Source organism: Acromyrmex echinatior, chromosome 15 (genome assembly GCF_024713525.1).
Source record: "Acromyrmex echinatior isolate Ae372 chromosome 15, ASM2471352v2, whole genome shotgun sequence".
Classification (NCBI taxonomy): domain Eukaryota; kingdom Metazoa; phylum Arthropoda; class Insecta; order Hymenoptera; family Formicidae; genus Acromyrmex; species Acromyrmex echinatior.
In genome coordinates, this window is record NC_141866.1 from 9,434,341 (window position 1) to 9,445,876 (window position 11,536).

General features: G+C 33.1%; 3 protein-coding genes across 6 annotated transcripts; 1 reads left to right on the forward strand and 2 right to left on the reverse strand.

The window, feature by feature from the left end:
* Nucleotides 1-21: 21 nt before the first annotated feature.
* On the reverse strand, nt 22-2,191 carry Nxt1 (NTF2-related export protein 1). 2 transcript variants are annotated; one of them, XM_011055333.2, is made up of 4 exons: nt 2,076-2,191; nt 1,235-1,321; nt 1,015-1,159; nt 22-702 (listed from the first exon to the last, which is right to left on the reverse strand). In XM_011055333.2, the coding sequence occupies exons 1-4, from the start codon at nt 2,103-2,105 to the stop codon at nt 524-526; spliced, it is 441 nt and encodes a 146-aa protein (XP_011053635.1). In that variant the 5' UTR covers nt 2,106-2,191; the 3' UTR covers nt 22-523. The 2 variants fall into 2 exon arrangements, with proteins under 2 accessions (XP_011053635.1, XP_011053637.1); XM_011055335.2 differs by lacking the exon at nt 2,076-2,191 and adding an exon at nt 1,920-2,069.
* A 592-nt stretch (nt 2,192-2,783) lies between these two features.
* Nucleotides 2,784-6,052, reverse strand: LOC105145638 (SOSS complex subunit B2). Of its 2 annotated transcripts, none has more exons than XM_011055331.2 (2): nt 5,427-6,052; nt 2,784-4,424 (listed from the first exon to the last, which is right to left on the reverse strand). In XM_011055331.2, exons 1-2 carry the CDS (start codon nt 5,937-5,939, stop codon nt 4,158-4,160), a joined length of 780 nt encoding a protein of 259 aa, XP_011053633.2. In that variant the 5' UTR covers nt 5,940-6,052; the 3' UTR covers nt 2,784-4,157. The 2 variants fall into 2 exon arrangements, with proteins under 2 accessions (XP_011053633.2, XP_011053632.2); XM_011055330.2 differs by having other exon boundaries at nt 5,350-6,052.
* On the forward strand, nt 6,023-11,251 carry LOC105145640 (ATP-dependent RNA helicase DDX42). Of its 2 annotated transcripts, none has more exons than XM_011055332.2 (10): nt 6,023-6,161; nt 7,619-7,841; nt 8,089-8,358; nt 8,443-8,983; nt 9,068-9,296; nt 9,738-10,012; nt 10,090-10,240; nt 10,347-10,678; nt 10,750-10,875; nt 10,967-11,251. In XM_011055332.2, exons 2-10 carry the CDS (start codon nt 7,627-7,629, stop codon nt 11,132-11,134), a joined length of 2,307 nt encoding a protein of 768 aa, XP_011053634.2. In that variant the 5' UTR covers nt 6,023-6,161; nt 7,619-7,626; the 3' UTR covers nt 11,135-11,251. The 2 variants fall into 2 exon arrangements, with proteins under 2 accessions (XP_011053634.2, XP_087269892.1); XM_087413766.1 differs by lacking the exon at nt 6,023-6,161 and adding an exon at nt 6,481-6,617.
* Nucleotides 11,252-11,536: the final 285 nt, after the last annotated feature.

An 11,536-nucleotide genomic window follows, 5' to 3' on the forward strand; every position in this document is an offset into this window, starting at 1 on the left:
CACAGAAATAAAATCGACAACTTATTTTTCTTTGTGTAAATACATTTTTGAAAATAGAAAATTCTTTATAATACAAGAAAAAAATCGACTTTTATATCGACTTCTATTACTTTTCCTTTGCTATAATAATTTTATTTGTGTGCATCATATTTTGTAATTTCTTTCGTAAAATTACTCAGTTACAATTTCAATCAACATATTAAGTTCATTAATATAAAAGTTTAATATTACTTTTATACGTTAACATAAAAAATTAAAGATAAAAAAGTTACCAAATCTTTTCAATTGAGTTTTGTTCAGTTTTAATTCTGATGACAATGTACTAAATTGCTTTGCTATTATGTTGTCATATAAGTAAATATATATATTGTGAATATATTGTGAATTTACTGTGTGTATGTGTGTGTGTATTTGTATGCATCATATATTGTACATATTACAGGAGAGAAATTTCTCAAAATATTGAGCTGTTTTACAGTATAAAATAAGTTTATTATAATCTTAATGCACCTACTTAATGTAGCTAACTTGTATTGTTATCTAATAGCTCTTGTGCTCGAAAACAGTCGCTTACAATTTTCCATTTATCGCCTATAGCCGTAATTAAAAAGGTTTGATTGAATGATTTTGAATTCTTCTCGTCATATTTTACTTGACCGCCGATCTTGACAAGAAATGTTAATTGGTTGGCTACCTCTGGACCTATTGTTAACATAGTACAGACACAACAATAGAAAATTTTTGTTTTCGCGTATTATTGAGATAAATATTTACATAATGAAATAAAGTATGTACAAGCATTAAAATAAGAGAAGTTATTTAGATGCGACTGGGAATTTATTTCTATCAAACATAAATTCTATCAAAATTTAAGTTGTAAAAATTAAGATACAATATATAATGTGCAATATTATTTAATATTTATAAACTTCTATTTGTTGTTTGATACATTTATAGGAAAAAATATAAATTTATTATAATTTATTTATTTAGTGCAGTTATTGAAGCTGTTACCTGTAATTGGTTGAGCATCAAGAGTATGAACGGTATGTTCTGAAGGTGGTAAATCTGTCCAGAATTTTTGTATAGTTTCTTTGCCTGTTACACCATTTCCATTCCATATCAGAGTAGCGGTATCCATATACATTCTTGAAATCAGCTAAAATTATATATTAATTATATTAATGTAACATAATCAAGATATAATATATTTAACAATATTATTATTACTTACATATCTCCGTTTGTCTAAAGATTCATAATATAATTTTGTGAAGTCTTCTGCAGTACGACAAGCATGGTCAATTTTAGCTTTCAAGTCCTAAATAAAAAGATGTAAAAATCAGGAACAAATATTCTAAGTATATAATTTAGCAGCATAATTAATCACTTTTATAACTTCTAATTTTAACAGAAGTAAAATCGCCAGAAAAATAATAGGAATTCAATGATTAGTATCCGAAATAATTCAGTCTTATAAATATGTTAAATGTATAGATGTTATTTATACACATTATATATATATAACACAAATTATTTTGCAATTAAAAAAAATTTATATTTATCTTTTTATTTAAGAATGTACAAAATAATATTAATCTTTATTTAATTATAAATCGAAACAATAAAGAAAACAATGAAAATTGAGATATAATGTTGGGGTGTTAAAAACACCTCGCGAGTAATTAAAAAAGTCTGGAAGGAATATAGGGTTAACTATACATTTTTATGAATTAGAAAGACATAATTATCAGCATATAAAACATATAGATTTAAACGTAATCAACAAATAAAATGTGTTATTCTGCAAAACAGATGCTTTAGTAGTAGAACAATTTCATTTAACAATGCACAAATTGTTTTTAAAATTGTATCATATATGAACATATTGATCGTAGTTTGTATATATGCTGTAATACCTGCTCCATTTTAATTATTACATATGCTCAAAATCATATAAACTTTTATATTTTTAATCTAATAATTTTTGCATCAAACGCATAAAATGCATAGAATGCAGAAACTTGACAACACTTGACAATAGGACAGTATGGGACAATAGAAGACATCCTAACCTTTTTTTTCCGACGAAATCTCCTGTACATACACTACCGCCATTATATCCATTTTATAAAAATGTGCATTACGTAGTACACCCATATTGCGACTTTGTCGATAAAATCATAGTACCGAAACCGAATACAGTGCGCGTCCGTACTATATCCACATATTCTCAATGGATAACTTGCTATATTTACTAGGTTGTAGTCTGTTCTATAAATCCTCGAAATATTTTCTCACAAGAAATCAAAAAAATTTAAACAAAATTTACTCTGAAACTGTTATGATCTTGAAATATTTAATACTTAGTAATTTTTTATAGGCATTTACTCAGGATTTCAGTTAAAAAGTAGAAAGACAAAAATTTTATATTTTCATCATACAATTTATTATTATCATACAATGTACTATAATAATTTATCGGTCCCGTATATGTGAACTGTTCATAATGAATAATTGATTCGCGTCGTTTAAGATTTAATGATCGATCATGAATGAAATCAAAACATTCGATACATATGAATATTCGCGCGACAGATCATATAAAACTTTATATATATATATATATATATATATATATATATATATATATATATATTATATATATATATATATATATAAAATATAATATTATATAATATATATATATATATATATAAAATAAAGGGTGATTTTTAATCACATACATTAGTAAATACATAATATGTAACAAAAAATGTAAATTGTTAATTTTTCTTAAATAATTTAGTGTAACAGCATTTCTTATAAAACTTTTTTCCTCTGATAGAGATAATCGCTTTGAATCTGCATGTATGAACTGCATGACTAGAATATGTTAATTACTGAATAAATTTTAGTTCATTATATAATCATTGTCCCTCTTTCTCTCTTTTTCTCTTTCCCCGTCTTTCCCTCCTTCAATTTTAATTAATTCGCTTATTATTAATACAAAGTAATTATGTATTAATGAAATAATTTTTATTCACTAACATATATTTTATTTTGATGCAAAATGTAATATTAAAATAATTTTGCACGCATTAATATGTATATTTTATTTTTTTAGGTACTTGTTTAAAATATTGTTTAGAGTACTGTGTTTTTGTTGTATGTAATTAAGCGTCACCCTATGTATCCAAGAATGTCACGAGCGCAAAGAGATTTTTTCTCGTCTAGTATCTATATTGAAAAAAATCTCTTAGAAATGAGACACTTCCAATTATAAAAATAATCTACAGTTTTCAAAACTGTCGACGAGTAGTGATGGTGTTAATAAACATACTGTTCGAATTATTTCAAAAATATTATATAATTCTGCGAATATGGAAGAAATAATTAAGTTATAACAATCTTAACAACTATTAAAATCTTGAAGAATTTTGTCTTAATTTCACAACATTTTTCTTTAAATGTTTTAAAAATAAACAACAATATTTAAAATTCTGAATATAATATTTTAAATTAATTCTAATAAAACACTGATTATATAGTTTTTTATAACTTAATCTAAACTTTAAAAAAATAATATATATTCTATATGGAATGCTATAAAGTACTTCTGTTTCACGAGAGGTTTTAATTGTTCATGGCTTTCAAAGTTTTCAAAAATTTCAAAAATTGCATTGTTAAGATTATCATTTTTTGAACAAAAACAAGTTTTTTAAAGTCTTGAAGGGGGGGATCTGAGATTTCAAATGATGCCTAAAACGATAAGAAACGTCACAATGACGGAATCGCTCAAGATAATGGAAATCAAGTACACATCACTACTAAAGCAAGTAGAATTTCGCAATGTTTGCTCTTAGACGAAATAGACGACAGTCAATCTCTACTTCCAACACATAAGTAACTTCCTGGCTTATAAAGCGCGCATCAAAAATTAAAATTTAAAAAAAAACCAGGAAAAACTATATATTACAAGGCTATGCTTCAAATTTACTACCAGCGTTGAAAATGCTATGTGCACTATAGATTTTCAATACAGGCAATCAATTTTGAAACATAGTAGTCACAGTCACGCAGATCTGTCGCGCATCACGTTTATTCGTTCATTCACTCGTTTACACGCATATGATCAGCCGCTTCCTTCTCGTGTGTTATCTCCGGTCGCTACGACCGCCGTTCCTGTAGCCGCCGCGTCCGCGCGAGTTGCTCTTTGTCGTCGGCGCCGACTTCGTCGTCGAGTCCGACGAGGAGTATCGCACCGAGGTACCTGAACCGCTGCCACTGCCGCCGCTGCCTCCACCGCTGCTGGTGGTGTTGCCGCCGTTGCCGCTGCCTCCACTGCCGCCGTTTCCGCTCTTTGCGGTCGTCGAACTTGCCGCGGATCCGCTACCAGCAGTTGTTGTGTTACTTTGACTTGCCTACCACAAATTGCACGTATTTTACTTCATTCATACACTGGGTGTTTGGTGTTATTGAGATGGCGAGATACTCAAGTTATATTAATCTTTTCCTATGTTCTATAAATTAGACTCGATATAATACATTAAACCTAATTTACATGATACTTTTTTTTATTAATTAGTGTGTTAGTCTTTTAGTAAATAAGAAAAATAGTTAAAAGAAATATAATTTGTAAAATAAATGTTTTAAACTAAATAAAATAAATAACTAAAAGTTTTAAATAACTAAAAAATTTTATTATTTGGTAAAATTATAATAAGGATTCGTTATTCTCATATCAAATTAGCTCAAGATATGTCAGCACTTTCATATAGTAATTTACAATTGACAAAGGCGAGGAATACAGAGCGATCCCTCTCGATATTGCATTTAAGAACGCAGTTTCGCATACTATTTTTGTCGTTGTATTTTTAACAGACAAATGTACATATCTGGAAAATAATAGTTCACGTTTTTAATTTACGTATTAAAGCTATTTATCTACAATAGACAACGACATTAAGTGCAAAGTTTAAAATGTCTTAAAATGATTAAACAAAAGCGCTAAGAATAAGCGATCCCTATTCATGGCGCTATCCTTTAATTTATGCTTTACACTTGATGTTGCTATTCAAATACATATCTAAATAGCTTTTGATATACATAAAATAGGAACGTTAAATGTTAATGCCCAGCATTAAAATTGCTTGTTAAAAAAAATAGCTATAAAAACGCTGCGCAAAATAGCGTTCTTCATTCAATATAGGAGGGATCGCTCTACATCATCTTTCTCGTCACTGCAAAAATCATAAAATTATTATATAAAAACACTGACGTATCCCGAGTGTAATTTGATACAAGAACAACGAGAAGAACTCAACCGAAGGCGAAATAAATAATTACAAAAATTCGTGCCGCGCAGTGCCGCGCTGACTCGCCGACGGAATCGTCACGGGTGATGTTCTTAATGAGTTATGTACCAAAGGCTGCCGTCCTGGTTGACCCGAGATACTGTTGGCATTGCCGTTGTTGGTGATGCTGTTGTTGACGTTGCTACTGGGCGGGCCGGAGCCGCTCTGATCCCGATTAACAAGCTGCTGTACCAGCATTGGATTCGGCTCGCTCATGTTCACCTGCTCGTTGATTACCATACAAAACTCGCCAATCTTCTGGATGTCACCATTCTTCCCCGAATAAAGGGTCAGACATTGTCGCCAGACGGACGCGTAGCCCTTGGTGAGCCGTACTATATCACCCGGCATCAGGAGTTGTCCAGGTTCGTCCCAAATGGAGACGTTCATGCAAGCGGTGCTGTCAGCCACTTTGAACGTTCGAACTTCGCGGTTCTCTTTGGTTATGGTAGGGTGGCTAACCTCCAAAACGATAAACACTACGTTGATGTTCTTCTGCCCCGCGCGGATGTCCTTTATCTGCACGTATTCCATCGTAATCCTCCACAAAATCGCGCACAGAACAAATATATATACAGACATACACACTCTCTCTCTCACACACACACACACACACGCACACACACACACACACACACACACACACTCACACACGCCACGCGCGCGTATCGAAGGGCGGATCGAAAATAACGGAGTAATGTCCTTACGGGAGGTGTCACCGTTCGGGTCTTGCGACGTGATTTGACGTGCTTTCTTGCAACGTGAAACAGCACCGACGATGACTGGACGACACCGTGTCGTAGGGTAGGTCGAACCGCCCCTCTCCCCTCCGCAAAACCTTCAGTCTTTTCTCTCTCGCTTTTTCAACTGTACTGCTCGTGCTATCCAGAAAGATTTTTCTTGGTTCGAATCTATGCGCTTAAGATGTTCGATTCGAATTCGACGGAAGCATCAGACAAAGTGAAAGAGAGCCAGAGCCGTCATCGGGAACGATGCGCGCCGCGCGCTGCCATGTTGCGCGCGCCACCTAGAACGCCATCATGTGGCACAATTACGAACTACCGTTTCGGTTTGATGACAGCGACAATCGTCGATAGTAACATCATCTATCAAACGAGGGAGAAGTTTTATGCTTCAGTTGGTGGCCCTGGATGAAACGACGACGCCGCGTAGTTCGTGGCTTTTTTGCGTGATAGAAATCTTATCGTTCGGCAGTGAAATAAGATTTGCGAATGGATTCATGAATTCGTTGTACGACAGGTAGTTATCGTATAGTTAAGATTTCTATAATTATGTCGCGAATAATGCGGAGAGAAGCCAACCAAATGAACTCCGCGACGATAACGATGTTGACTCCGTAATCCCTAACCTTTGATCCTCGAATTAATTACCACTCATGAGATTTTAATCTGTTATTGTATTTATTTCATGTGTTAATCGTTTGAATATTTTAGATGAAATGCAAAACGAACATTATCGCTTAGAATTTGTTTTCTGTAAGGACAATTGTAATTTTGTGTCTTCGCATGATCGCATGACTGAGATTATCCGTTTATCCGTACGGCTATTTATGGGTGTTTTCCAATAAGAGACGCAGATTATTGTTTATCTTCTCTAATTGGATGGCCCTGTCTCCACATTCGAAGTTTGATATAGTCAACCACTTTTCTCTGCCTCTACTTTTTACTGTATAGCTATATAAAAGAGTAAATGGAATACAAATGCTTGAATTAAACTGGACCAGAAACTTTTAAAAATGATAGATAATGCGATGCTCGAACTGAAGGAAAAACACATCTACCCTGGCCAAATCATTATACGAGACGTAAGAGACAGATGACAGGGTAATATAAGTTGTTTTTTTTTTTTAGGAGATACAGTTGACATTAATCATTTTTTCTTTGTTATTTATTGAATATAAGAAGTAGAATAATATTTAGAATAATATATCAACTGTATCGAATTATAAATCTGTTTTATATAGCTGAACTAGTATATACTTTTGGAATTTAAACTGAAATACTTAGATGTTTTTCGATATTTGACAAAAGCAGGAAAAAAAATTCTACAGTTTAATATAAAAATAAAAATACTTTGTTATATCCTTGTCGTTTGTTAATATTAATCAAAGATAAATGATTCACTATATTACACTGTTATCATTGTTTCTGGCTGGAAAGCACCCTTTAATTAGATAACTCAATTACAATAACAGGAGATAAATTTTTAATTAGCTTCAATTATCATTAATTTTGTTAAAGCCAACACAATGAGTTATCATCGAGGAAGTGGTAATAAGCCGAAAGGCTTCGGCTTCAGTGGCTTCCAAATGTCTGGAACAAAAAGAAGTGGCACAAACATACCTCCACCTCCACCAAATTCTACTCTGAGCAAACAAGGCTATCACACGATGAATGCCATTACGGAAAATGCCTTGTCCGCATGTTGGGGCATGCCTAAAAAGCGCAGCAAGACCGAGGAAGAGTTAGTATTACAATTTCATATATAAACAACACATTTACAAACAAACAACTACAATTATAAGACTCTTTTATATAAGCTATTCTTGCTTTAGTTTTATACTAGATCTAAATGTATAAACCAATTATATTTAAAACAATTTTACAACAGTTGCAAAGCTGCTTTTTCTGCTAAACACAACTTCTTTTGAACGCAATGTTATAAAAAGATTATGTATATATTAAACATTATGATCCCTATTTAAATTCAGATACTTTGAAGACGATGACGAACCTCCAACTTCATCGTTGGAATATATACCCGCGCCTGGTTCTCCCACATACGACTTGATGAAGAAATCGGCAACGAAGGATGACAGCGATAGTGAGGAGGATACTTTGGATGCTTTTATGGCAGGTATTGATGCAGAAGTGAAGCGGAACACTTACGCGGCTCAGCGTGGTGATAATCGTAAAGAAGATAAATCTAAAGGATTTCGAGCAGATATTGATGGAGAAGACGATGAGGAAAGTTACTACAGGTATAAGTTTATTAGATATTATCAATCACACAAACTTAAAATGTTATATGATAAAATATACAATCCATCTTTTTGCTCCTTAAGGTATATGGAAGAAAATCCAACTGCTGGTTTGCAACAAGAAGAATCCGATCAAGAGATTGAATACGATGAAGACGGCAATCCCATTGCGCCACCGAAGAAGAAGGAGATCGATCCATTACCTGCAATTGATCATAGTGAAATAGAATATGAATCGTTCGAGAAGAACTTTTACAACGTGCATGAAGAAATTGCAAGTTTAAGCAAACAGCAAATCGATGATTTAAAAAAGACTCTGGGTATAAAAGTATCCGGACCGTCTCCGCCAAATCCGGTAACAAGTTTCGGTCATTTCGGTTTTGACGATGCTTTGATTAAAGCTATCCGTAAAAACGAGTACACACAGCCTACGCCTATTCAGGCGCAAGCGATTCCTGCTGCTTTAAGTGGCCGAGATATAATAGGTATAGCAAAAACTGGTAGTGGTAAAACTGCAGCATTTATCTGGCCGATGTTAGTGCACATTATGGATCAACGCGAATTGAAAGCTGGAGATGGTCCCATTGGTCTGATTTTGGCGCCAACGAGAGAATTGTCTCAACAGGTATTACAATCTCATTTTTTCTTATACGATAGAATGTTTAAAGAGTTTACCATGAATGTTTTTTTATTTTTATTTTTTTTATAGATTTATCAAGAAGCAAAGAAATTTGGAAAGGTTTACAATATTCAAGTATGTTGCTGCTATGGAGGTGGCAGCAAATGGGAACAGAGCAAAGCATTAGAAAGCGGTGCAGAGATTGTAGTCGCTACTCCTGGTAGAATGATCGATCTAGTTAAAATGAAAGCAACGAATTTAACTAGAGTTACATTTCTAGTTCTGGATGAAGCTGATAGAATGTTCGACATGGGGTTTGGTGAGTAATATACACGCATACTATAATATACACTGATAAGAGAACGCGGAAAGAGTATCAAATTTAATATTAAACAAAAATAATTTTGAAAATATAAATTTTTTAAATAATTATTTTTGAAACATATTAATGTAAATAAATTGATGTGAATAATATAACTTTATTATAAAATTTATTCTGTGTAGAATATTTTTTATATCTTAAATAGTTTTTGAGATTATTGAAAAACAAAGAGATTAATAAGAAAACTATTTTATTTATATTCACTTCTTAAAAGTTTGTTTTACACAATTGATATTTTCTCAATTCGTTTATTGTTTCATCTATATGTATACAAAGTTTTTTTATGTTTAAAATCAGAATTTGATACGTTCTCTTGTGAGAGACTATATCGATTACTATCAAATCTATTTTTCCAAATCTTATTTTCTTTTTTTATAGAACCACAAGTACGATCTATATGTAATCATGTGAGACCTGACAGACAAACATTACTATTTAGCGCAACATTCAAAAAGAAAGTGGAGAAGCTCGCTAGAGATGTTTTAACAGATCCCATTAGGATAGTACAAGGAGATGTTGGTGAAGCTAACACTGACGTAACGCAACATGTTATCATGTTCCATAACAATCCTAGTGGTAAATGGAACTGGTTGTTACAGAACTACATTGAATTTCTAAGTGCTGGCAGTCTTTTGATCTTTGTCACTAAGAAGGTGCGAAAACTAAGCACCCTATAACTATAATACAATGTGAAAGGGATGTGTAATCTAATATTTTTCCCCTACATCAGCTGAACGCGGAAGAACTTGCCAACAATCTCAAACTGAAAGAGTTTGAAGTATTGCTTTTGCATGGTGATATGGATCAGATTGAGAGAAATAAAGTGATTACGGCTTTTAAGAAGAAGGAAGTCAGTACCTTGGTCGCTACTGATGTAGCAGGTAATTAAACTATTAATTTTATATATATAAATATGAAATTCTCATTTTGTGAGACACTCACAAAATCTCATTTTTCTCACAAAATCTTACAATTCTCATTTTTCAGCGCGAGGCTTGGACATTCCACATATCAAGACTGTCGTAAATTACGACGTAGCACGAGATATCGACACACATACACACAGAATAGGAAGAACAGGACGAGCCGGTGAAAAAGGTACGGCATATACTCTTGTGACGGAAAAAGATAAGGAATTTGCTGGACATTTAGTGAGAAATTTGGAGGGAGCAAATCAGGAAGTGCCAAAGAGCTTGATAGATCTGGCTATGCAAAGCTCATGGTTCAGAAAATCAAGATTTAAAGGTGGGAAAGGAAAGAGTTTAAATGTTGGTGGAGCAGGACTTGGTTTCAGAGGCAGACCCAATTCGTCAAATTCGGTATATACCATAGCAATAATTTATATAATTGGTTATCTTCTAGAAAAATTGGAACAATAATTGTATTTTAGGGTGGATCGACATCACAGGCATCCAAGGATATCAGCGAGGTAGTTAAAAAATTGGAAAGACATGGACCTGGTAGCGACAGACTTTCCGCTATGAAAGCTGCTTTTCGAAGTCAATATAATTCCCAGGTGAGAAACATATAATTATTTTTATAAAATGTATCTTATGAAATTAAATTTAGAAATAGAAGTGTTTCTAATATAATTTTTGATCTACTAGTTCCGAGCATCATCAGATCACACTTGGGAACAGACGATCACTCCACCTTCCGTGATAATGCCGCCTCCACCAACCGTTCCACCACCGAAACCTGCAACCGAAGATAATCAAGCTTCCAATTCCTCTGGACCGGAACGTAAAAGAGTGCGAAAAAGTCGATGGGAATGATCAAGTTAGTGTATTATTATTTGTGCATATTATATAGCAGGTATACGTTATATTATAATGAAACGGTAATGAACTGACAAACTTGTTTTATATTACAATAAAATTTAATTTTACCAATTCGTATGAAAGAGCTATCGCTATTCCAAACTCATATCTGATATATCTAACCATCAATCCGATCGATCCGATCCCAGCTTATAACTCTATCAACGACATGTTACTCTTATTTTGCTGTAATTTTACGGAGGTCAAACAGCGTGCAGTTCCTGTATCGATCTGTAATCGCATCTTTGAAGGCGCGCGTAAGCAATTTGCTTAGAGTGAATCACTCTATAATTATCCCATAAGCAGCCGTGGCCGTGATCGTGTATCAGCAATCCTTTTAATTTTGTACCCCTAATT